Source organism: Rhinolophus hipposideros (assembly GCF_964194185.1).
Source record: "Rhinolophus hipposideros genome assembly, chromosome: 3".
Classification (NCBI taxonomy): Eukaryota; Metazoa; Chordata; class Mammalia; order Chiroptera; family Rhinolophidae; genus Rhinolophus; species Rhinolophus hipposideros.
This window is the reverse complement of record NC_138049.1, coordinates 3,204,534-3,231,708: the sequence shown is the minus strand read 5'-3', so window position 1 is coordinate 3,231,708 and position 27,175 is coordinate 3,204,534. Positions and strand designations below refer to the sequence as shown.

General features: G+C 44.1%; 1 protein-coding gene across 1 annotated transcript; it reads right to left on the bottom strand.

Moving 5' to 3' along the window:
* On the bottom strand, positions 1-23,845 carry LOC308495978 (uncharacterized protein C6orf118). Its single transcript, XM_081044514.1, has 10 exons — positions 23,361-23,845; positions 16,200-16,873; positions 15,243-15,365; positions 14,391-14,450; positions 13,409-13,533; positions 10,971-11,029; positions 10,066-10,247; positions 2,314-2,367; positions 1,727-1,788; positions 1-235 (listed from the first exon to the last, which is right to left on the bottom strand). The coding sequence occupies exons 2-10, from the start codon at positions 16,845-16,847 to the stop codon at positions 172-174; spliced, it is 1,377 nt and encodes a 458-aa protein (XP_080900640.1). The 5' UTR covers positions 16,848-16,873; positions 23,361-23,845; the 3' UTR covers positions 1-171.
* Positions 23,846-27,175: the final 3,330 nt, after the last annotated feature.

The window sequence follows — 27,175 nt, the reverse complement described above, 5'->3', positions numbered from 1 at the left end:
CACATGCATGCATGAATTTATTTCAATATCTTGAGAAGGGTGCATATATCACATTAATTTTATTAGAGATTAAAACTGACAAAATGAAATGTATCTTATTCAATTTATACATCTCCAAATATCCACACTAGGTACACGGTGGCTGTGAATTTTCATAAGTCATTTTTCCAGTCATTGGGAGTTATTGTCTGTTTCTTTTAATTGCACAAATTCTTTAATAATTTCCCAAAGGTTCCTTAAAATATATAACAAATAAATATAATAGATTAGAAAAATGTAAATTAAGCATAAAAGAAAATTTCAAAATAAACATCTCTTTTAGGAAATATTTGCTCAAAAACACAAAGTGAGTGTTTGCAATCCTCCACTTTGATTTTAAAGATTAGTGTCAGTAGTTTGGCCTTGAATGTAGCAAAGATTCTCTGTATATATGAGCAGCATTTTCCAGATCAAGTACAGTGTGGGAGTAAGGTAGGTCTACCTTGAAGATGATATTTAAACTTTACATCCATTTATTCTCATTGCCAGGGCTATAGGAGCCTTCCCAACTTGGTATTTGTAAATATATGCATATATATGATATATATTTTATATAAATATTATATATGTATATATTACATATATATGTATATATGTATGTGTGTGTGTGTGTGTGTGTGAGTGTGTGTGTGTGTGGTGTTTTTTTTTTCCTTTGAGGACACCTAACATAATATAAAGCCCCACAAAACATAATATAAAGCCCGACCTAACATAATATAAAGCCCCACAAAACCCTGTATGGCTCACTCAGCACCGGTTCTGACATCTTTTTCCCCATGATTTTCTATACTACGTAAGCTGGCAATGAAGTGTTCTATTTCTTGGACTTCTTTGCAGCTAAGGATGGTCTTGGGACATGGTGCTGGCCAATGAAATATGCGTGGAAGTCCCTGGGAAGGGATTACTTTCCCAAATAAACCATAAAAACCTCATAATGAGAAGCTCTTTGCTATTTGTCCTTCACTTTCCCCTTTCGTCCTCCAGGAAACATAGACCCAATGCTTAAAGTCAGCCATATTGAGACTCTGAGGAGTAGAATCACACTCAAGGGAAACAAGGAAGAAGGTAGAAGGACCCTGTTTGTTTGATGGTATTAATGAATCTAGACTATCTACAAGTAAATGTCTGTTTAACTGTTGATACAAATAAGCCCTTTACAGATTTAAATTCTCAATGGATTTCCATTGTTCCCAACCTTACCTAATTATGAGATTTGAACTGAAGTATGAACTTTAAGAAATTTAACTATATAAAGTCTAAATTTATGTAACAGACAATATAAATTAGTTAAATTAAAAGTTTCACAGTTATACATATATAAGGTTTTTCAAAGATTAAATATGACTGAGAGTGACATATTTTTTTGAGAGAGATATAATTTGAGAAAAGAAAGCCCCATAAAGCTATATACCTCCCACCTTCCAGATTGCTGCCCATAAGAATTAACCCTTAACTCTTCAGTTTTTTTCCAAAGAATTTATTTCTATATTGCTAAAATATACACAGATTGAGGATTAAATTGTGGCTAAACACTCTTAAGCACAGGAAGGGATGTAACATCTATATTTACAGTTAAGACTCGTGAATGTAAGCACTTCAAAGTGCTGTCTAGTCTAGCCTAATCTTAAATGTATGGCTTTCAGAACAGCAGATTGTGTGGCTCTTAAATACTGTCATCACTACTTACTGCTGCTCCCTCTCGCTCATCTTATTCTTCCGCATGCACTGCTTCACCTGGTTTTCGATAATCTACCAAGAATTAAAAGTCATTTGGTCACATATAATGACAATAATATTGAATCCAAATAGATTACCACTTCGAGAATCGGGCATAACATGCTAATTATACTACGTATAATAAAGAGAGATACATACACATACGGAATAGAAACAGAATGCAATCTATAAAGCAGCAAATTGTTAGCACACATTTTAGAGAGCTATCCTAAAAGTTGTTAGAGGACTCAGTTCATTATATTCATTGTCATCAAATAAATTCATTAGAATTAATTGTTATGTGGGGAAAGGTTAGAGAAATGGTCAGTTCAGATAGGCACATTCAACTATTTAAAAAGGTATTTTTAATATATTTTTTAAATACACATGTCCAATTTTAAGCTGATGTCTGTATAGCTAGCTATTCCTAGCATTACAGAAATTTATCATTTAGAAAGATACTACATATACTCTTATTTGGTTTATGACTTAGCACAAGAAGGCACTATAAGAAACACTTCTATGTTCTGTATAAAAACATTGATTCACAAAACTTACATATATTGTCTTCTTCAAAACGTTATTTTCTGTTTCCAATTTTATAGCTTCAGTCTGAAGGAGAAATGATTTTAAGAGAAAAGACACAAGGTTAAGAATATTTGGCTCGACGTCATCAAAATGGTGGTGGGAGGTGAGCCTCTATAAAGCTGCCCTGGAATTTACAACTAATCGAACAACAATAACTCCACAAAGGACTCCCTGCACAGCAGACAGGCAAGACGAAGAGGCCCACAACTGAATTCACCTCCAGGTGGGAGAATCATGCAAGCGGGGGAGGAGGGAAGGAAGAAGTGCGGGGGACGGAGCCCCGCGGGCGCAGGACACAGACCTAGCTCAGTGCTCCGAGCCCGCTGCTCCCGGATCTTCCGCAGCTGCGGGAGAGGGAAGGACTCGGATTGCTAGGGCTCCGCTTACGGCCCACAGGGCTGAGGGGGCAGCATACAAAACCGCTGAACCCAACACTCACGGCAGACCTCGGAGCAAAGACTGAGGGAAGAAGGCTGAAAACGGTGGTTTAAGCCCTCACTGCCGAGCGGAGAACGGAAGCCTTAGGCACGGAGACTAGCCGCCCCCTCCCTACCCTCCCAGAGCTCGCCCCGCCCCCACCTGCCCGGTGCTAGAAGTGGAACATTAGCAGTGTCAGATCAAAAAGACAGGATATTTGCTGTTCTGAGAACTGTGGACCACAGACACAGATTCGCAGCTCAACTAGTTCTGGCAAAGGGGAGAAAGCTGTGGAAGCAGGACCAGCTGTGCTGGTGGTCGCAGCCATTGCTCTGGGCCACCTCTCACAACTCACCCCACCCCGGGCCCCACCTATATGGGCGGATCCCTGCAGGAGTAAACAGAACTGCTGAAACATATAGGCTCTGAATCTGGTGCAGAAAGAGCTTTGGAACTTCAAAAGCTCTCAGCACCCCCACAGGGACATGGCACCCTCTGACCCAGGTGAACTGTTAACAGAGGAGAGGCCCGTCTCCCAGGGAATCCCCCCCGTTGTGTGAGAAGCTGGAATAGTGCAGAGAAAACATAGCAGTACTGTGTGAGAGAGAAAACAAAAGCTGCAGTCGGACAGAAAATAAAACATTCTACCAACAAGTATTGGAAAACAAAAGAAAGACCTCTTCCTATCAACCTGTTGCAGAGGCCACTCCTGTAGATGTCTAGGAAGAGAAATAATAAATCAGTAATTGCTATGAATAACCAAGGCAACAAGACAGCTCAGAAAGAAAGTGAAAAGTCTCCAGAAAAGGAACTTAAATATATGGAAATATGTGACTTAAATGATAGAGAATTCAAGATTGCAATTCTCAAAAAACTCAACAAGATACAAGAAAACACAGAAAGGCAATTTAATGAACTCAGAATGCAATCAAAGAACAACATGAGCATTTTACGAAAGAGATTGAAATTTTAAAAAAGAACCAAATGGAATTTCTGGAGATTAAGAACTCAATATAAGAAATTAAGAATGAAATAACCAGCTTAGGTAATAGAACTGACCGGATGGAGAAAAGAATCAGTGACATCGAAGATAGAAACCTGGAAATTACACAGATGGAAGAAGAAAGAGACTTGAGACTTAAAAGAAATGAAAGAACTCTACAAAAACTTTCTGACTCTATCAGAAAGAGCAATATAAGAATAATGGGCATACCAGAAGGAGAAGAAATAGAGAAGGGAACAGAGAATATATTCAAACAAATTGTTGATGAGAACTTCCCAAAGTTGTGGACAGAACTGGATCCTCGAATCCAAGAAGCAAATAGAACACCTAATTACTCAATCCCAACAGGCCTTCTCCAAGGCACATTGTATTGAAGCTGTCTAAAATTAACACCAAAGAAAGAATTCTCAAAGCAGCCAGGGAAAAGAAGACAGTAACCTACAAAGGAAAGCCCATTAGATTATCATCAGATTTTTCAGCAGAAACTCTACAAGCCTGGAGGGAGTGGAACCAAATATTCAAACTATTGAAAGAGAGAAATCATGAGCCAAGAATAATATATCCAGCAAAGATATCCTTTAGATATGAAGGAGGAATAAAGACCTTTCCAGACATACAGAAGCTGAGGGAATTTTCTAATACACAACCTGCACTACAAGAAATACTAAAGGAGGCTATTCGACCACAAGCAACAGGAACAATTTGTGGCAACCGAAACATAAAAAGGGGGAGAGTAAAGGCCTGAACCGGAATATGGGAATGGAGAAAGTAAGTGTGCTGAAGAAAATGGAATACTCTAAATATCAAACTTTCTTTTACATAAACTCAAGGGTAACCACTCAAAAAACATCCAAATCTGAAATATATACTGTAATAAAAGAAGAAACAGAGGGAAACATCATAGAATACCACCAGACAGAAATAACAGACAACAACAAAAAGGCAAAGAAACAATGGACACACAGCCTTACCAGAAAACTAAAGACAGAATGACAGGAAATCCTCACATATCAATAATCACCCTAAATGTAAATGGACTGAACTCACCAATAAAAAGGCACAGAGTAGCAGATTGGATCAAAAAACTAAACCCAACCATATGCTGTCTCCAAGAGACATATCTCAGCTACAAGGACAAGCATAGACTCAAAGTGAAAGGGTGGAAATTGACAAGCCAAGCAAATGGTACCCAGAGAAAATCAGGTGTAGCCATAATGATATCAGATGAAACAGACTTCAGGGTGAAAAAAATATAAAGAGACAAAGATGGACATTTCATAATGGTAAAGGGATCTATACAACAAGAAGACATAACAGTCATCAATATTTATGCCCCCAATCAGGGAGCATGGAAATATACCAAGCAACTACTAACAGAACTAAAGGGAGAAATTGACCAAAACACAATTATACTAGGGGACTTAAATACATCATTGACAGCTATGGATAGATCATCCAAACAGAAAATAAATAACGAAATAGCAGCCCTAAACGACACATTAGACGAAATGGACATCATTGACATATATAGAGCACTTCATCCTAAAACATCAGACTATACAGTCTTTTCAAGTGTACATGGAACATTCTCAAGAATAGACCATATATTGGGACATAAAAGCAGCCTCAGCAAATTTAAGAAAATTTAAATCATACCAAGCATATTCTCTGATCACAAGGCTTTAAAATTGGATATCAACTGTGAAAAGAAAGCAGGGAAAACCACAAATACATGGAGATTAAACAACATACTTTTAAAGAAAGACTGGGTCAAAGAAGAAATTAGAGGAGAGATCAAAAGATACATAGAAACAAATGACAATGAAAATACATCCTACCAAAATTTTTGGGATGCAGCAAAAGCAGTTTTAGAGGGAAATTTATATCATTACAGGCCTATCTCAAGAAACAAGAAAAATCCCAAATAAATAACCTCATGTTACACCTTAAAGAACTAGAAAAAGAAGAACAAGTGAAACCCAAGGTCAGCAGAAGAAAAGAAATAACAAAAATCAGAGCAGAACTAAATGAAATAGAGAACAAAAAGACAATAGAAAAAATTAATGTGACAAAAAGCTGGTTCTTTGAAAAGATTAACAAAATCGACAAACCCTTGGCTAGACTCACTAAGATAAAAAGAGAGAAGACACTAATTAACACAATCAGAAATGAGAAAGGGGAAGTTATCACAGACGCCACAGAAACACAAAGGATCATCCAAGAATACTATGAAGGACTATATGCCACCAAATTCAATAACCTAGAAGAAATGGACAAGTTCTTAGAAACATATAGCCTTCCAAGGCTGAACCATGAAGAACTGGAAAATCTAAACAGACCTATCACCAGTAAAGAAATTGAATCAGTCATCCAAAACCTTCCCAAAATCAAAAGTCCTGGACCAGATGGCTTCACTAGTGAATTCTACCAAACCTTCAAAGAGGATCTAATACCAATCCTGCTCAAACTCTTCCAAAAAATTGAAGAAGAGTCAGTACTCCCTAACTCATTTTATGAGGCCAACATTATCCTGATACCAACACCTGGTAAGGACAACACAAAAAAAGAAAACTACAGACCTATATCTCTGATGAATACAGATGCAAAAATCCTAAACAAAATTTTAGCAAATCAAATACAACAATGCATTAAAAAGATTATTCATCACGACCAAGTGGGGTTCATCCCCGGGGCACAAGGATGGTTCAACATCCACAAAGCCATTAATGTGACACATCACATAAACAAAATAAAGGACAAAAATCATATGATTATATCGATTGATGCAGAAAAAGCATTTTACAAGATACAACATCCATTTATGATTAAAACACTTAATAAAATAGGTATACAAGGAAAATACCTTAACAAAATAAAGCCATCTATGACAAGCCTTCAGCTAATCTCATAATTAATAGTGAAAAACTGAAGCCCTTTGCTCTACGTTGAGGAACACAACAGGGCTGTCCCCTATCACCTCTGCTCTTCAGCACAGTGTTGGATGTCCTTGCCAGAGCCATCAGGCAAGAGAAAGAAATAAAAGGCATCCAAATTGGGAATGAAGAAGTTACAATATCACTCTTTGCAGATGACATGATGCTATATATAGAAAACCCGAAAGACTCCACCAAAAAGCTGTTAGAAACAATCAGTGAATACATTAAAATTGCTGGCTACAAAATTAATGTACAAAAGTCCATTGCATTCGTATATACTAACAATGAAATCTCAGAAAAAGAAATACAAAAAACAATTCCCTTTGCAATTGCAGCAAAAAGAATAAATACCTACGAATAAACTTAACCAAGGATGTGAAGGATTTATATGCTGAAAACTATAAGACATTTTTGAAAGAAATTGAAGAAGACACAAAGAAATGGAAAGACATTCCATGCTCAAGGATTGGAAGAATCACCATAGTTAAAATGGCCATATTACCCAAAGCCATATACAGATTAATGCAATCCCCATCAAAATCCCAATAACACTTTTTTAAAGAAATAGAACAAAAAATCATCAGATTTGTGTGGAACTACAAAAGACCCCGAATAGCCAAAGCAATCTTAAGAAAAAAGAACAATGCTGGAGGTATCACACTGCCTGACTTTAGCTTGTACTACAGGGCTACAATAATCAAAACAGCATGGTATTGGCAGAAAAACAGACACATAGACCAATGGAATAGAATTGAGAACCAAGAAATAAAACCACATAAATATGGACAGATAATTTTTGACAAAGAAGCTAAAAACATACAATGGAGGAAAGACAGCCTCTTCAATAAATGGTGCTGGGAGAATTGGATAGCCATGTGCAAAAGAATGAAACTGGACTGTTATCTGTCACCATGTACCAAAATTAATTCAAAATGGATCAAAGACTTAAGCATAAGACCTGACACAATAAACTGCATTGAAGAAAACATCGGTACTAAACTTATGGACCTTGGGTTCAAAGAGCATTTTATGAATTTGACTCCAAAGGCAATGGAAGTAAAAGCCAAAATAAACAAATGGGACTGTATAAAACTTAAAAGTTTTTGCACAGCAAAAGAAACCATCGACAAAATAAAGAGGCAACCGACTGAATGGGAGAAGATTTTTGCAAATAGTTCCTCTGAAAAGGGTCTAATATCCAAAATATACAAGGAACTCATGAAACTCAACAACAAAAAAACAAACAACCCAACTGAAAAATGGGCAGAGGACCTGAAGAGACATTTCTCCAAAGAGGACTTACAAATGGCAAATAGACATATGAAAAAATGCTCATCATCACTAATCATCAGAGAAATGCAAATAAAAACCACAATGAGATATCACCTCTCATCCCAGTCAGAATGGCTGTCATCAACAATACAAATAGTAACAAGTGTTGGAGAGGCTGTGGAGAAAAAGGAGCCCTCATACACTGTATAAACTGTACTATCTAAAAGTTTTTGAAGTTTTCTTTCACAATAGTATAGGTTCCATAAAGTCACAAGAATAAACATAACAAAAATACTTAAGAACAGTGCATAAAAATAAACTAAATAAATATACAATGATCCTTGGTGGCAGTATTAATATTGTAAAGCTGTCACTTCTTCCCAAAATAATCTATAAATTAATTGTAGGCACAATTAAAATGCCAAGAGTATTACACTGAGACTTGAAAATTTAGTTAACACTGTGAATGAGAATATCCAAAATAATTGTGAACAAATAATGATGGGCAGGGGCTGTAAAGACTTTGTCTTCCAGATAGCTAACATATTGAAAAGGATTAGCAATTATATCCATGAGGCTGGGTAGTGTATAATTAAGAACGTAAGCTGAGTTTAAATCCTCATTCTACTATTAGTTCACTGTAATTTTAATCAAGTTACTTAGTATATTTTTGCTTTGGTTTCTACCTGAAAAAGAGGGTTAATAATAGCAGCTATCTCTTACTATCTCTTAGGGTTGTTGGGAATGAAATGAAATAGTATTTTTTTAATGTTCACAGCAGTATCTGGCACATTGTTTATCCTCGAAACATTTCTTTGTTTTAGAATTAATATATTTCATATTCAGAACCAGAAATCGGTTACTTGAAAGGATAATAAATGTAATTCTATTGTACCTTCCAGTATTTGAATTAAGGAGCCAAATATAAATAATAAATAGTTAAAGTAGTATAAATTTGAGATATGGAATCATTAAAGGGAATCTATTTCCTAGATTCAATTCATTTAAAGAGATGTTAATTATGAAAGAAAAGTTTACATGATTTGGGCATTACATCATGTTCCCAATATAGAAAGCTGTAACTCATTATTTTCACTGTTTAAACATTCAATTAAAAGTTAGTGTTTGTTGTCAGGACATTATTTAGTTTAAATAAATAAAAAAAAGACTATGAAAAAAACACAGAAGGAAATCTGGACATAAGATTTAAAAGAAAGAAAGAAATGAAAACAAGTTTGAACCACTACCACCTTCCATACACTTTATAATTCTGCTTAAGAGAAAAAAAGAAAAGAAAAAAGTAGTGCTGGGAAACTATACGTAACCATTTAACCACAGTAAAAAATAACAATTACATATCGATTATGAACTCTGTAAACAGTGGTGACATTGGGTCAGATGCTACAAAAATAAAAATTAGGTTATAACACATAGAAAGTAGGGCACCATAGCATTTCAAAACATAGATTATAATTTACAATATATCTTCATCAAGGAAATTGTTACAATAATTGTAAGAGACTATTTTTAATATAGTTGATTCTCCTTTCAATGGCAGTAACTCATTCCTATCTGCCAGAATACTTGTACAACCAACTCAGAATCTAACTATGGAGTCAATATGGCACAATAAAAATTATAAGGCCTTTGGAACACCCCAAAATTAAGCTTGAACTTCAGCTTTGCACCTCTAAATTGTGTCACACTGTGCAGGTTACTTAACCACTGTAAGCTTCAGCTTAAACTACTTAGTACATTTTAGACACTAAATGACAGAAGCCATTATTTTTAGGATAATCATTTTCTATACAAAATATTACATTTCTGGACACATCAATTGACCTGAAAGAGATCTAATTTGACCCTTAACAGAGCTCTACAGAATTTTTATCACCTTCATTTTTGTTGTTTGAGCTACATCTCTTAATTATTCTAATTATTTGCTAATCATTTGCTACAAATGTTTGAAATGAAAATATATTTGGACCAAATTTTATGTAATTTTTTACCCTATTGTGAAATCAAATTGATTTCTGTGTTTATCAAGGTCTTTAAATGAAAGAATGTGAACAGTCAAATACATACATTGCATACCTTTATGCTTTCAAGCCTATCCTCAGTGATTTGTGAAATTCCAGTATGAATCAAAGTGGTTTTAATTTCTCTTTCAAGATCTTGAATTTCATCCCATTTCTTAAGTATTTCGCACCTCTTCTTTTCAACCTTCTCAATAAGAGTAAGGTGCTTCTCATCTGTTACATTTTTCTTGGATAATTCTAGAAAAATTTTTTAAAAGCAAAGTATTACTGTGTTTATTTAATATTCAGCCCCTTATTAATAACATGACGTGTTATTAACAATATTATGGTAGGTATGCTATATGTGCTGCATATTTTATATAAGCTACAAAATATAATGTAACTCAAACTCTGAGCACATCAATAAAAATTATCTGATCCAAGAATGGGCTATTCCTCCTTTAATTCATTCACTTAATCAGTAAGTATTTACTGAATGCTGAATTTGAGCACCTAACACAGGGTGACAAAGGCACAGATGAGTTGGCCAGAGAGGTCTGAATAAGTTGAAACTGGAAAGACAAACGAATAGGAGCTAAACAAGTAAAAGAAGTAAGTGCGGGCATGGTGAAAGAGAAGAATATTTGTCACATTCAGGGGGGGGGGGGGAGAGAGAGAGAGAGAGAGAGAGAGAGAGAAATATTTTGCACATCCAGTAGGGTCAGGTACTGAGTGCCAGATGAGTAAGGTCAAAAGATGATACTAGAAAAGAAGTAAGCATCAGATCCACAAAGCTCTTCTAACCTTCGTTAAGAAATCAGTCAAAGCTGTTGAAGGCTTTGCAGCCAGGGGAATGCAGTAATGCCATGGTCACTCTGTCCACAGCACCAAACGTGCATGACTGACAGCGGACCAGGTCTAAAGAGCCCTTACCCATAGGCCACAGCAAAATACACCTCAGGACACCACACAGCAACTTGCCTGCGTTTTTCTTAGCAGATTGCAGCAACCTGTGCTCCACCTCTAATTCACGTCTGAGTCTATGGTTTGGTAATGAAAAAGGGAAATATTACAATCCCATTCGTACCTTTTTTCCTTTTGTTTATTTTATACGTCCTTTTTTCTAATTGAGAAATAAAAACCAACTTCTTAGTTTCTAACAAAAAAGGTCATTAGGAGATGTATACAAAATGAGAGCCTAAATCAGTCAAGTTACGTAAACCAAAGAATACTTTCTGGCCAAGACTGTATAAGCCACTAGTTAAAGGAGCTGGTTCACATAAAATAAATGACTCCCAATAGTGTTTATTGATATTATTTTGTGAATTGAGTTTCTAAGAAGGAAGGAGGCAAAGAAAGTAGCATTTTATGCTCTGAGGCAAACAACAAACCAAGAGCCATGAAAAGGTCTGACTGATGTTGGAATAAGATCACATTTTTCCATGTGCATTATGATTTCATCCCACAGATACAAGTCACAAATTCCACTGTATTTAAACTAAAAATAAAATACAAGAGATTTTAAAACAGAGAAATACAAACCTGTGTATCTCTTTGTGTCCTCTTCTTGGTTCAAAATAAACAAATTGACTATCTTATTTCTAGTGGGTGCAGAGAGAGGGGAAAAAGAAGTCCTACTAAGTGTTACATATACTGAGGGAAACCCTGTGCTTTGGTTAAAAACATCAATACCACAAATGACTTAATGTGCACATCTATTAGGGGCCTAATAATTTAAGATTTTCACACATATTAGCTCATTTTATCATAGATTAAAATAAACAAAAAGGTATTATGACCCCCAATTTTAACAAATTGAGATTAAATGAATTAATAACAATAGAAACAACCTTTCCAAAATGTAAATTGAGAGTGTTAAGTGTGCATACATTTTTAATGTGCTATACTTTTAAATTTTACTTATGTTTCTATTCTATTGTCTTTTCTTCTTCAGGGATTTTAATTATATGTAAATTGATTTTTTTCACCTGTCTTCCATTTCAACCACTTTTTTCTCTGATTTTCCTACGTTTATCTCATTTTCATTCTCTTGATTGCTTTTCTGCTTGTCTCTAACACCCTTTATTATATTCTCATTCCAAACCATTCCCCATCGGGCATGTCATAATTGATATTTGAGCCATAACTCTGAGTTTTGAACCTGTCTTTCCTCAGTTGTCCATTATTGTTCATGTCTTCCTTTTTCACTGTTGGTTTCTACGCTTAGGTTTTAATTTTGTGGCTCAAGGTGGTTTCTCTATCCTGAAATGCTCTTGAGAATATCTGATTAAGTTTGGGTGCGTTTACACCTCTGTATTTCGCAGGCAGGGTTAGTGGTTTGGGGTAGTGTGTGGGATCCCTAATCCAAGAGAATGCTTATCTGTCAGAGTAGCAAATTATGTGTGTATTGTTGTTTTGGGGTTGTTTTGTTTTGTTTCAATTTTTATCTAGATAGCATTTTTTTTTTTTTGAGGGAAGGAAGAAGGGTAGTGAGAAGGGCTGTGTGCCCTTCAATTTTCTTGTTACAGGATTCTAAATTCCCCTTGTTGGCTGCTGTCAGCTCCCTTCAACGCACAATTTCACAGGATGTTGATCACCTCCTTGCAACCTTCTTCTCTCCCAAATCGTGGTCACCTCAGAACGGTTTCCTTGCTTCCACACTCACCCTGAAGTCTTATCCTTCCATTATATGTTGCTGCTCTGTCACCTCTGCAGTGTGCTTACTGAGGGAATCCCCTCCGGCCCTGGCCGTGGCTTTAGAAACTTTCAGGGATTCTAGCAGCTCCATTCTGCGCTCTTCCCCAAACTGAACTTGCTCTCACAAAGGTTTGCAGAAAGGCAGCGATCATGGCTCACTGGCACTTGATGTTTATTTCCTATTTCCAGGTATTTTTAATTTTGGAGGCTTTCTGTCTTCTAGTTACATTGAAGGCATAAGTTTGTTCTTTTGTGTTTTTTTCCTTTTTGGTTTTTGATTATTGTTTTGTGTCCTTGAGGATATTTTGGGTATGTCAGGTTTGCTTTAATCTTTTCTTTTTTTCCTTTACAAAATTTATGCCCTTTCCAATTGTGATTCTATACTGACAGAGAGGTTAAATGAACTTTTAGGTTAAAAAAATAATAAGGGCATTCGTAAAAGGGTCTTGACTTTGCAGCACTCTTATCTATCAAATTAAGTCCTGAGAGGCCACCAGAGAAGACATGAGATTCCTTCAGAACCTTCCCCTCCCACTTTCCCCCATAGAAATACCAGCTCTAGAAGATTCTGTTCACATGTGAAGGTTTATGGAGGAGGCCAGATGACGGGCCTGACCACCCAAGACACAGACGAAATGTCCACATATGACGGTCACCTGGCTTTAAATATCGTCCAATAGTATAAGCCCAACATAGATCGAATCAGATGGGTGATCCCTCACTTGTCATTGTGCTCCATGGCTGCTCTGGTGGCTGCCACACGCGCCCTCAGTTCCTCCCTGGCCTGCTTGATGTCTGCTGTCTTCACAGACCTTCTCTCCAGCGCCTTGACTTGAGCCAGCAAATTCTAGGCAGGACAAAGCCACATAGGTGAGACAAACACACAGGGAGGAGGAGAATTTTCCTTTTTCTGTTATTAGTGTATTTGAGGTATTCTGAGAGTCAAAACATAAATGCAAGTTAAAATGGATAAATAGGGGAGGGGGCAGACATATCAGAGGGAGGACAAATAGTCATGTGAAGATCCAGGTAACCAGTCATATGAAGATCTGGGTAAAATCTTTTTTTTCAATATTTTAAGGCTTTATGATCCTAAAAAATTTTTAAAACGGTGTGGGTTTCACTGTTGGTTTGTGTGCAGAAAGGACCTGCTGGTAAAATACTTCTAGAACATTATTATCAGCACTGATATTATTTCTTTTAAATTAGTGAGAAATAATTCAATTTAATCGCTGTATGTGGATATAAAGCAATGCTGTGTTCAAATGGGGAAAAACAGAGCTCTCTGCCTCCTTAGGTGATGGGCTGTCATGTTTCCAAAACCGAAGGAAGGACCCAGTTCCCGGTGGCCTGGGGAGTTTTGTAGTTCTGGTGTTTGACTGAGATGGGCAAGCATATTTGTTCCTTTTTGACTCAGTCTCAGAAAGGAAAGAGCAGCTGGGCCTGTGCTTAATCCTGCCCATCAAAAGCGTATTTTCCTGCAGTGTAATATATCCCAAAACAAAGAAAAAATGCACACATAGGATTTGGGACTAAGAAGTAAGGTCGAACTGACCTTGTAATGCACACACACACACACACACACACACACACTCACGCGCAGCTGACACTCAATAAAGGGCCGCTTAGAAGCAGTTTGGGAAAGTGCCTTGAGATGGAGGAAGAAAGAGGCCCCCTTTGGGCACCTGTATGATGGACGGCTACCTCGTACTGTGCTGCAGGCTGCGACGCCAGAAGAATGGCCATGTAGAGTTCGTATTCATCCTACACACACAAAAAGAAATGTCACGACAATGCTGCAACGGAAGACTTTTTGCATGCATAAATGATACGGAGGTTAAGGACATCAGTTTAGATCATTTTGAAAACTATAAACTATCCCTACACGGTATTCAACAGTGTACACACTAAAATGTGTAATATCCTCCCGTCTTTGAGGCATATTTGTGTTAACGATTGATCCCCTCAGAATAGAACCATAAAATGCCTTGACGTATGCACACACAGGACCTCTTGCCACCCAGAAGCTCTGTGGATTTGGGTCCTGCTGACCTGCCAGAGACGAGCTCCCCAGGGATGGGGACATTCCCTGGAGGACGGGCCACCCTGTCACTGCTTGGACGTATTCCTGTCATTAAGAACGTGGAGAACAGCAGGCTGTGTGAGGAACCTGACGTCAATGCAGACTCACCCTGAGGGGCCTTCTCGTCAGGAAGTCCCAACAAACATTTAACTCCCTAAGGAGTCATAACAATTCCATATGCATGATTATAAAAGTTTGTGTATCACATGAGTACAATTGTTTAAAGTGTATGTATAATTGGGAAGCTTTAGCGGAAACATTTGGACTTAAGGGTGAGCTAGCTGGGTGTTTATGCCACGTGGCCCACTGATGACTTAGGCAGCTGAGGACACGTTACTTGGAGTCTGTGATTTTCCTTGTCTATAGAGTGGAGACCACGGAACTTGGCAGAATTTCTGTGAGGCTTGAGGTCATGTGTGCAGAACCATCGCCTGGCTGTCGGTTGGTAGGTAGGGAAAGTATGTTTCCATTACCTTAACTTCTTTCAAGATATCGCCAAATATCAAAGAACTATTGCAAATATCCTCGAAGACTTCTCTGAAGACCTGTAGCCTGTTGCACTGCTGAGGATGAAACACACACACTTTCTGGAGCTCCTGGGGGGAAAGAGAACCAGCGCATTTCAGGATGTCTTGGCTTTCCTTTCCGAATAGTTCCTCAGACGGCAGAATCAGAAAGCCAGGGGTGGGGGCTTTCATCAGAGGGTACGACTTCCTGCACCCAAGGCTCAGGTCTCGGCAGAGCCCCGGGTAAACCAAGGCACATCCAGTCCCTAAACCAGAACTTTGATTTCCTGCCCACCCAAGAGTTTTGGTCTTTTTTTTTTTCTTTTTTCCCTATATTCATTCCCTTGTATCCGGTATTCAAGGATTCATGCTCTGCAAGGTCTTTCTCTTTCCACCAGTGCTCTCGGCCAAAAAATGTCATGGAGGTTTGCTTATGTCATGTATAGACCACTTTTCTCTTCTCTAACGCTCCGTCGCTAGGCAGACTCACAGGCCTGGGGCTTCTCCACCGCACTTCTCGTGCCACGTCTCCACCCTCCACAGGCATGGCTGGCAGGTGACGTGTAGGCAGACTTTACCTGTATTAGGAAACCGCATCTCCCACCCCGCTCTCCCTTCAGTCTTTCATCGTGAGCCAGGCAAACCTGTCATCAGATGCTGCTGCTGTCCCATGAACATTTACTTACTAGAGTACCCTGCAGCACCCGATGCTGCTGATTATGAAATTACCTCCAACTTGCCGGTTTCTAAACATAGCCCTCCTTTATGTCACCTGAACCGTTACTATGCACATCCCACTTGTTAGCGTCTAGCTGGGCGTGGAAACAAGGTGTCTGAGGGTGAGCCCCACACACAGCATCCAGACCCCCAGGACCACAGCCCATGTGTCCCGTGTGTCCACAGTATCACAAGACCACCCCTCACCTGTCCCAGCTTCTGCTCATGTCCCACCGCCACCTTGCTCCCAGTGATATCGTTCTTTGGCAGGTCTTGCTTTGCAAGCACTTCCTTTTGGAAACACAAGAACTTCCTATACTTGTCTGCCTTCGTGACGCCCGCCAAGTAGGAGCTGACATACTGGGATTCATCCTTGGCTGGGGGCAACCTCACACACTGCCGGCTGGACCCCGCTCGCTTGTACTTCAGGACCCTCATCTCTGGCAAGCTGAGCTCCTCTCTCCTTCGCTGTGAGGGAGGACCCTCCGCTCCCAGAGTCTCCTCTTGGGTGACATCCTCTTTGGAAGTGTGGGGAACACGTGCAGGAGGGTTCAGGTACCGGAACAGCGGTGTGTTCTGGGCTTCGCTTGGATGCAGAGCTGTGTTGATGGTAAAATGAGCCAGTGCATGTTTCATCTGTGCGACCTTCCCGTCAGACGGCTCTTCCACCCTGAAGACTTTTTCCCCCTTTGGCCTGTTGGCATTGCGCCAGTGATGTGTGATTGTCTCCGGGGGCCTGTAGAGATTGTTGGGGTTCAGGTGTCCCAAGGTGTACAGGAAGACATCGGCACTGTGTGCTCTCTCGAGCTTGTCCAGAAGCTTCGTGAGGCTGCACAGGGTCTTACCACCTGGCATCTCACAGTGCTTCCTCCTCAGGTAACCTGGTCAGGAAACACAAGGAAACTATTACATAGCGCACTGGCTTCCTCAGCAAGACAATGAGATGGCCATGTGCATTTGCTGAGCTGGTACACCCACCCCTAGAGGACGAGCTGACAGATGCAGAGGAGGAGAGGGCCCGCCAGCCGCCAGCCCTGGCCACAAACGCGGGCCGGGCGAGGGCACAGGCCGTGCAGGTCTGACCAGAAGCCCAGGGCTCGGCGAGGCCAGGAAGAAGGAAGACAGCATTGTGATTCAACAGAGAATTTCTTACAACACTGGCAACAGCTCTGGGAGACAAGTCTGAAAATGTAGCTAATTCTCACCAGTGATGCTGACAGACGGCCACCTAAGAGTAAGGAAAGGTGTTTTCTTCTCCCTTCATCCTGACCCATCTCAGGAGTCCCCAGCTAAGCCCCTAGTGACTGACGAGTCTTTCACAGCTCCTGACCTGCCCCCACTTGTAGGGGGACAATGAGCCACCAAGGGAAACACGTGGCTCTGTTGGCAGGGACCCAGCTCCCTCCACAACGGGCCCTGCTTCTCACATGTCCCAGCAGTGGGGTCCACTGGGGCCCAGGGCCCAGGACACAAGACAGTGGGGAACCTGGCTTTTTGAGTCAGTTTCCTAACTCCGTGTGCTCAAAGATCTTATATAATCTCTCTGAATCATAGCTTTCTCCTCTGCAAAATCAGGACAATCATCCTTCTCAGAAGGGTTGATTGACAACCAACTGACTAGCTCTTGGCAAAGAAACACATGGCCTGGAACAGATACTCCATAAATGGAACCCACTTCATTGAAGGACTACAGTACAGGGAGCCCCTTACTACAGGCTTCAGGGAGAACATGAGTAGCCTGTGCTTCACCTGAGGAAAGGGGATTGCTTGCAGGGCCACAGAGTGTCCAGCCTGTGGCACAACATTCCCAGAGAACCTTGCAGGACAAAAAGGGAGATATTTTCCCATCCAGCAAAGCTGAGAGCTACCATGTTACTGAGCTGGGAAAAGGCACTGCAAATATGGGAAGCCAGGCCCACTGAGCCCTGCAGGGCCCGTCCTAAGCCCCCGCAGACCGAGGACTCACCCATACCCATACCCCTGCCACAGCATACCGTCCCTATGACAATGCCACCTGTAACTCGTCTCACCCATATCTTATCAATAGGAGGCTGAGAGCACTTATGTGACCCACTCAGGACCAAACACCTGACAAGCGGCAAAGTTAATTTTTGAATGGAGCATTTTCCCCCTAACTTGGATTTTGGTCCGCATTCCACAACTGCCTGAACAAAGGGAGGACAGCAGGACTTCCAGGTCCCAGGCCACCTCCCATTTCTCCAATCCATGTCCCAATCCATGGTGAAAAGCAATGGCAATAAATCAGGATGCATTATTTTCTCCTGAGAAGAGAAGCAGGTGCCCAGAGACACGAAGAACTGTAGTCTAAGAAATTACCACACTTGCAGCAGCTCCAAACCCAGCCCGCAGGCATACGGGCAGAACTGCAGCCTGGATGGGCTGGTCCTCCACTCTGGGCATCACAACGCCCATATCATGACGTGGGCGTGGCTGAGTGCTTGGCAGCTTTGGGGGGAAAACCATTTCCAGGCTCATTCCTGTTGCTGACAGAACCCAGTGCCTTGCTGCTGTAGTACTGAGGTCCCCACTTCTTGTGGACTAGCTGGGTGCCTCTTGGCTCCTAGGAGCCACCCACTTTCCTGGACACACAGCCCTTTCCATCTCTGAGCCAGCAAGAGCACTGCACAGACTTCCCATGGCCCCATACTCTGGCCCCTGCACAAGACCTACCCCGTCTGATTAGGGCAGGCCCAGACAACAGTCTCCATCTTGAGGTCACTGGAGCCATGGGACACAGCACAATTGGGGAGCACTCCTGTCTTGTGTTCACAGTCCCAGGGGCTGTGCCAGGCGTGCACCCCAGGAGATGGGGAGATGGGCCATCCCCCAGCTCTGCTACCTCAGGGACAGCACCAAGCCCAGAGCCTGTCTCCTATGGAAACAAGTCATCCTTCCTCTCTCGTGTGATCGGGATTCGGAGCACATGCTTCCAGCAGTGGGATTCTTGAGAATTTCCCCATATTGATTACCTTAGTAGTTCAAAGAAACCGCTTATGAAATGCTAAAATATTAATAGAACAATTTTTCAAGACAGATAATCATTATAATTCACCAAAGGCATCGAAACTTGAAGAAAGCACTAAAATCACGTTGCATTTTTCGGGTCTCTCTAGAGGACAGGCCCAGGAGAATGTGTACATACAGAGAAAAATCTGGGTTCTAAGGAATGGGTTCTCTCGATTGTGGAGTCTGTCATGTCCAAGATGTGCAGGTGGAGACAGACCCCGCTCATGTTTGAAGGGCGTCTCCTGCAGGCCCCTCTTGCTCCAGAGAGGTCAGTCTTTGCTCTATTGAGACTTTCAAATGCTTGAACAAGGCCCGCCCGCCCACATTGTGAAGGGCAATCTACTGACTTAAATGTTAATCTCATCCAGCATCCTCAACAGAAACTTCTAGAATGGTATTTGACCAAATATCTAGGTACCAGTGTCCAGCGAAGGCGACACACAAATTCACCATCATGCACTGTATCCCAACTCTCCTTAACAATGGGACATGGAGGCCACTTAATTATTGTGTCATCATTTGTTTATTTTATTCCCAGAAATGACTTGAAGCCACCAGCGAATTAATAAGCAAAATCATTTTTCTACTTAGAAATTTTTTTCCCTTAGATTGCAGTAAGACTTGCTCCATGAGAGCTGGAAAGTCCAGATTCCATTTTTCTCTGCCAAGTTCTTATGCGATATACCATGGATCTCTTGCTGGCAACGAATATTTTAATTATTTTCCTCACTGAAAACATTGTGATTTGCACATGCTGGCATCTCAAACTGATGGGGGGAAAAAAGTTTGAAATAATTCATTGGGAAATGTGGTTCTTTATAAAATGATCAGGAAACAAATTCAATAAAACCAAACCAATTTTGAATCGATATTGATAAAACATAGTGGTAGGTTTTTTAGACTAGGTTTGAATTGATATATATTTCAAACATTATTAACATTTGACATTTTTAAACACAAGCTGTTGTTTTTTAGTAATTCCTCTTTTCCAGGATAGAAGTAACAGATCTTTAATGTCAAAACTATTACACATCAGTGCCCTATGTTATCTGATCTCTGGGAACCCTGGATTTCCACAGAATCTTGTTGTTCTGTGTCCCCCACCCCCACACTAAAGTCAAAAAAACATCCTGGGGAATGTGTTTGTGACAAAAACGCAGAGAAAAGAACAGGCAGGTTTCTGCTCCCACAGATGCACTGCCCTGTGGTAGTGGGGAGGAGGCAGGTGCGGCCAGAGGAGAGCCCCACAGCCTCCAGGAGCAGGCTGGGCGGCGGGGTGCCGGGCCAAGGGCATATGCCCCCCAGAACTCCTAACAGGACCCAGATGGGACACCTTCTGTCTGTGCGGACCCTCTCCCTCTGGCTCTTCTACCCTTCCACCCACCTGACCACCCGTAAACTCTTCTCAAGGCTGCACTGTTTCTTTCCTGAACCCCCCAGATGGCACTGGGACAGTCCCCTATACGCACACCACCATCTCCTGTAATACTCTTCCACTCTGAGTCACATTTCCTCAACGGAAGGAACTGTCTTATTCACACCAACATCTTCTGAAGGAACAAAAGAGTAACTGCTTCATGAATAAATGTGGAAAAGAAGTAATGTTTTTAGATATTTATGTGTAATATGAAATTTTACTCTGTGTCACACACTGTGCTCTCTCTGCCAGGGGAAGAAGTAAACGCCCCTCCAGGAAACCTACAGTCCCATTCCCCCCACCCCAAACGAGATATGCCGTCTGTGATAAGGCACCCACAGTGCTGTACGCGAAGAAGAAAGCAGGTCCCGCGCTCACCACCTCCCTTAGGTCGGTCGCTGTGGAAGGCACCTTGATGGTACCCCACAGATGTCCACCTCCTCACCCCATGTTCCTGGCCAAGGGAATTTGCAGATTTAATTAAGTTTACGACCTTAAAATCAAGAGATTTTCCTGGATTACCTGGATGGGCCCAGCCCAATCACACGAGCCGCTAAGAGCAGACAACCTTTTCTGGCTGGGTCAGAAGGGAGGGTGGCTGAAGGGAAGTCAGAGAGACTCCAAGTGTAACGACTCCACTGTCACCGGGGACTCTGAGATGGAGGGCCAGGAGCAGGGACTAGAGAGAGGCCAGGGACGGACAGCCAGCAAGGGAACAACCCAGTCCTACACCTGCGAGGACTGCGTTCTGCCACCAGCCTGACTCGTCCTGCAGGAGAGTCTTCCCCAGAGGGGCCAGCACAGCTCACTCGGGCTTCTGTCCAGTGCAACGGAGACGACAAGTGTGTGTTGCTTTACGTCACAGTCTCTGTCCATCTGCTGGTGCAGCAGAAGCAAACTCAGACATTGGATGGCATGTGGAATGTAGGCTCAGCCGTACCCATGACTGGAGGGATTGGCGGTGACGACAGGGGACGCTAGCGGCCGGCTACTTCACTAAATCAAATTGTCACTTCAACAAGAGCAGGCATCGCAATGACAGGTGATAGGTGACCAGCCAGAGCACATCACTGCCCTCCGCCAGGAACCCCAAATGGAAGACAGCAGTGACACCTCCCAACACCCTGTGGTACAGAGGCTTCAGGTTCTTTCCGTGCACATTAAAGAAAGAATAACCCAAACAGGCTGGACGAGCTCACAGCTCCTACGGCAGTGCGCTGGGAGGCTAGTGTGGGCACCTCGGCCCTGCTCACCTTGAACTGCTACTCCATCAGCCAATTCACCTTCAGGGATTGTCTGGCAACTACTTTTTCCTCCTACTTTTTAATGCACAGAATATGTACTTACTAAGAAATACTGAAATATGATGAGACACGTTTCTATTTCCAACCACTAGTTCCTTTCGCATTTGAAATGCAGACATTTCCTGATTTAAAGGCTACAGGACAGTTTTTGAGTGTTGAGTGCTTTTCATACAAACGTGGCAAAACAGGCTCAAGGGTTCTAAACTACAGGACCACGCCTCTCAGCTCCTATTCCCAAAGGGAAAATATAAACACCCCACGGTACATACAGAAACAAGTGTTTTGTGCAAAATTGTCTGAATACTTGGCAGAGCATAGCCCGGACTAGACCTCACTGCATGGAAGGGCAGCCAGCATACCTGGAAGCAGAAGAGAGCTCGGAAAGTGCTAGAATACCAGTTAGACATTCTTTCACTCCTGGCTAACACCACTTGCCCAGACTGATGTTTTCACTATATTCTTTGTAAAGAAAAGGGTTCTATGAACACAATCAGTATGTCGAGTAATTGTGTAAGGAACAGAATAGTCAAAGAACTTACCGGAGGGAGGCCCTATGACTACCCTCAGATTCCAGATGAGGAAACTGAGGCACAGATGGTTGAAGTCAGGGACCTATGGCCACGTTGCCTGCTGTCTCTAGGGCCCACCTCTCAACTGCCCACTGACCCGGCACATAGAGGGGCACTAAATGCACTAGAAGTAATCAAACAAAATTCCTTTTTAAATACTTTATAATTCAGACTGTTTTTGCTCGACCCAACAAGCTTTCTGTCGACCCCAAATCCATCTGCGTCATCAACCCCGCTTCTAGGCCGGCTGTGTGGTGGGAGAGCAGTGGCTTCAGAGTGAAGAGACCCGGCCCAAGTCTCCCACTCCTAAATCGCAACAATAACCTCAGCCTGCAGGGACCCGGGGACTAAGAGAGGCGCCGCTCTGGCGCACAGTAGGTGTGCCGTGGCTCAGTGAGCTGTGTGCCATAGAAGGCGTCTGGCAGTGTCACTTTTTAAAAGAAGGTAGGAACAGCATCTAAAAATCCCCCCCCCCTTCCTCCCAGCTCCTTCCAGGGGACACACACACACACACACACACACACACGACCTGCTTTCTTGGCGTGTTATCAGATATTCCGAGTAGGCAGCTCCTCCGCACACCCGATCCTAAAGCCGGGGATCTGGGCGCTGAGTTGCAGCCCCCAGAAAGGTCTCCGTTTTTCACACTGAGTTCCGAGAAGCCGAGCTCCTGGCAAACGCCAAACACACGCCCAGCAGAAACCACACAGCACTCAGGTGCACTTACACTCAGGCTGCGAGTCGTCAGCCATCGCCTCCCGCCGCCCAGCTCGGGCTGAGGCCGCAGTGACCACGCGGGGGTGACCACGCGGGGGTGAGCACGCGGGGGTGAGCACGCGGGGGTGAGCACGCGGGGGTTACCACGCGGGGGTTACCACGCGGGGGTTACCACGCGGGAGACAAACAGTGCAGGGCCCTCCCCCACCGCGCCCTCCGCTGCCTGGCAACCAGGACGCGCAGCGCGTCCCTTCACTCGCTCTCCCTCCGACCCTCCCTCTCTTCCGCGTCTCCATTCTTCAGCAGGAGCCCTGCGTTTGCTTGCTTGTTTTACCTTTTAAAATAAAGCGCTTTCTTTTATGACTGGAAAACTCCAAACATCCTTGAGCTCTTTCATTCTTCTGCAAAGCTTGGGCGCGCACAGCCACTGGTGTTGGGCGGGGCCTGAGAGGCGCGCGGGGTGTGCAGGGCACGAGCCTTCCAGCGGCGCCCGCACGCCGGGCGCGCCGTTTGCAGGAGCCAGTGCCTCGGCCGAGCTTTGATCCCCGAGGTCCCCAGTGGGGACTGAGGCGCGGCCAGGGGCCGCAGCGCAGTCGGCAGCGAGGAGAAGGGGGCCCCCCGCACAGCCCTGCCGAGCCTGCCGGGTCCTCGGGCTACGCCACGCGCCGCAGGAAGAACAGCGAAGAATCTGCAAGTTTCCCGTTTCGGAAACCAAGTCTGTTCCCGTCGCCTGCAGCCACAGAGGATCCCAGGGCGGTGGGCGGAGCGCGACCCGCCCGCTCCCGGGCGGCCACGTGGCGCTGCTCAGCCCCGGGGCCTAAGCCGGGGGGCGGGGGGAGGGGCTTACACGGCGCCGGGAAGCGTCGGCACGTGCGCCTCTTCCGTGTCCGTGGACGCGGGTCGGAGCCGTCCACGTGACGTGGCGTGGGCCCGGCGGGCTCCGAGGCTCGGATCTGTGCGCCTGAGCGTCACCTGGAGGCACGTGGCGCAGGGGTGCCCGGCTTTCTCCCTCCAGCGTTCAGTCTTCAGGCGTCCGACCGAACCAGAAATGTTGGCAGCAAAGTGCCCCCTTCGCATCGGGACGGAAGTCCTGACCCGGGAGGGGGACCGCTCAGCTTCCCGCCTCCGTTTAATTAGAAGTGACGCTCCGCGTGTGGCACCCCAGGTTTTTCGATGGCGCGCTAATTGGAGCTGAAACAAGGAGCCTTTTTGCTCATGATTTCTTCGTAATTGCGTCAAGCGGCTGATTAGTTTTATCGGTTGTAGAAGGTCCCAGCTTCCACCCTGTGCAGGCAGGCAGGCTGGTGACAGACGTGTTCCCCTCTCCTTCCAGGATAAAGGCACAGGCAGCTGGCCTTGGCACAGACAGACAGTCGTGGGAAGTGTCAGCGGGATGCGGGGGAGGGGCTGCTGGGTCACCTGCCGGCTGCAGCCTGCGCGGCCCTCACACGGGCTCAGCTCCTTGGCAGAAGAAAGGACTTAGCTCGGTTTACATGCAGTTGCAGAGTCTTGATTTAGATACGAGAGAAATGCATTTGTTCCTAAGACCCACGTTTCTCCGAGTCAGTCCTTGCGGTAGGAAGGACGCACACAGGTAACTTAACCGGCCCTGGAGCGCTAATCAGGTCAGGAAGTCTGTGATCAGGTCCACACCAGCCTTCACACCTACCTGCGATTCTCCCACTGCTCACTAGTCCCGAGAAGTGTTTGAAGCAGAAACATAACTGCGTATTTCGTTCTGGGTGCAGAAACACACCGGGGCTTCCGGAGGCCACACTTACAGGAGAAGCACCAGGAAGGGGCACGTGCAAAGGGCGAGTGCACGACTTTCCCTGAGTAGTGTGCTGTGTTGTCTCCCGACACTAGATGGCGCTGGGACACACGTTAAAACACGACTGAGGCCGCCTTTGGGTACGCCTGACACACTGTCATCCCAAGGAATTCATTTGTTCACAGCCTTTCATCCTACCCTGCATCCCACAAGAAACAAAGCAGCGTTGTCTGCTCTTGTCACTTTGCCAAGAATGCAGAAACGCACGATTTATTTCCTGCTCTAGAGATGCTCTAAAGAGTAGACCACCTCGGAGTAGCCGGGGTGAGTGGGCGCCGTGGAGAGGAGAGGTGGGATCGCTTTCCTTCACATTGAAAGGTTGTCAGGTGAAGAGGGAGGAGACTAATCCACTCCACGGGGCTGTAAGGACGAAGCAGTGTCTTGGAATCGAATGACAAAGTACAGAGTCCAGCACAGTTTTACATAGAACTTTCTGGCAACAAATGAGAGCTGTCAACGATTGCGGGTATGAAGCCAGGTGACCGCCGGTCAGAAGTGGAGAGAGGAAGGGAGAGCCAGCCACCGCCCGAGTCCCAGCTCCAAGTCATGATTTCACGGTGACAAAGTTCAGTTACGCACAGGGCTTAGGAAACCGGGCGTTTTAATACGTGGCTATTTTAGTTAATGCAGGGTCAGGCAGGTAAATGCTATTTTCCTAATGTGCATTAGTATATTCATGTGTCTGAGTCATTGTATGTAAAAATGTTTAGATCTGCTTTTGCCTAATGATTGGGCAGGTAGCACAACCCTAAGAGCCAGAGTGTATGTAATTAATTAGGGACCCCCAAAGGCTAGACACTATCTGCATATATGCAATTGCCAAGTAAAACTTTGGAAGCTGATGTGTCAAATAAGTTACTGATTTTATTGTTTAGTCACTTTCCTTTCCTCAACAATCAAGGAAAAAATCTATTGAACAATGGGTTGGGGGGGCTCTTCTTTTTCATTTGTGATGGCGGGAGAAGGGGAGAGGAGAGCATGCAAGCAGTCATGCTTCTGTCTGGTTTCCGCTTCTGGTCAGTTTACTCCAGGGAGAACGGCATCAATTGTGTGTTTGGAAAACATTTTAAATTGTTAAAGGAGTGGCTTGCTTCCCTTCCGTGTCTCCGGCATCTGTGACACCGAGGACAGCCACCACTGAGGAGAGAGGACACGGGGAGTGAGGGCTCCGACCCAAGGCCTGGGCGCCGGAGGGGGTGCGACCCATTCCTGGGGGAACTTCCCGGTGTCCGAAGGCCTCATCCAGTCCCTCCCCGGAAGGGCGTGCCGAGTACACGTTGGTGTGACAGGGTTGCTCGGGCGGCTCCTTTGGCCGTAGGCAGCAGACGTGATGGGGAACGGCTGCTCTGCTCCGAGCTCCCCACGTGCCGTCCGGCCAGGGTTCCAATGCACGTGAGCTTTACGGAGGATTAACCTGCAACCCGCAGCACCAAAAGGTCTGCGGCTGTGCCAGCTGGTGGCACGTCAGTGTTGTGTAGTGTCCGGGGAACACCGCGGCCTCCCGAGCTGTGCCCGGAGGCGCGCAGAGAGTCCGGTGCTCGGGAACTCCGTGTCGAGGGCCGTCCACGCGCCTCTGAACCAGGCGCGGACTCGCCTGTGCCACAGCACGACGGCTCTTTAGTCCCGTAAGCGTTTACCCCCCTTACCCCCAAATGCAGCTCCACTTGGTTCATGCTGCGGGGCGCTCCAGGGACGCCACTGAACTGTAACGTTTTGGTCTTAAACTATTTATCGTGTGGCTGCCCACCTGACGGCAAGCAGACAGTCCCAGAAACAAATTTTAAGCAGAGTTTGAAAGATAAAGCCATGCGTCTGCTTATCACGGGCTCTAGGCCTTATCACGGGCCTAGAACGTGCTCGACTTCAGCAAGGATCCCAACTCGGACACGTAACGCGCACGGCCCCGGAGTCCCTCCGGCTGAGCCAGGTGACCTGGGGTTGTCCTGAGCCCCCCACGGGTGCTGTGCCAGGAGTAATGCTGGGCTCTCCGTCATCAGCCTTGGAATCTGCAGCAGACACTCTAAGAGACCAAATTCCCCCAAATCATCCTTAAACCTTTAACATTATACGATGGAGTTAATACATCATCTTATGTATGAAATTTAACATTTTTGTCTCATCCTTTCTGCTAGCGAAGGGCAGAAGCAAAGGTACGGCATCACTTCCGGGTGAACGTGGGTGGGGTCTCCCACGCAACAGGGCCTGGAGGGTTTGCCGCCGGCTTATGGGGCCCCTGCACCCCTCCTCCACTCCTCCACGTGCAAATCTCTTAACTTCCCCACAAATGAGAGCGAATGATAAACGTGAAAGATGATGTT

What these genes read in the sequence shown, in the direction of transcription:
- LOC308495978 (XM_081044514.1), bottom strand. Translation starts at nt 16,847, where the DNA reads ATGCCAGGTGGTAAGACCCTGTGCAGCCTCACGAAGCTTCTGGACAAG. An exon ending in ATATCTTGAAAGAAGTTAAG is followed by an intron (nt 14,451 to 15,242) that starts GTAATGGAAACA and finishes TTGTGTGTGTAG; the next exon opens with GATGAATACGAACTCTACAT. An exon ending in ATAGGCTTGAAAGCATAAAG is followed by an intron (nt 2,368 to 10,065) that starts GTATGCAATGTA and finishes TTTCTCCTTCAG; the next exon opens with ACTGAAGCTATAAAATTGGA.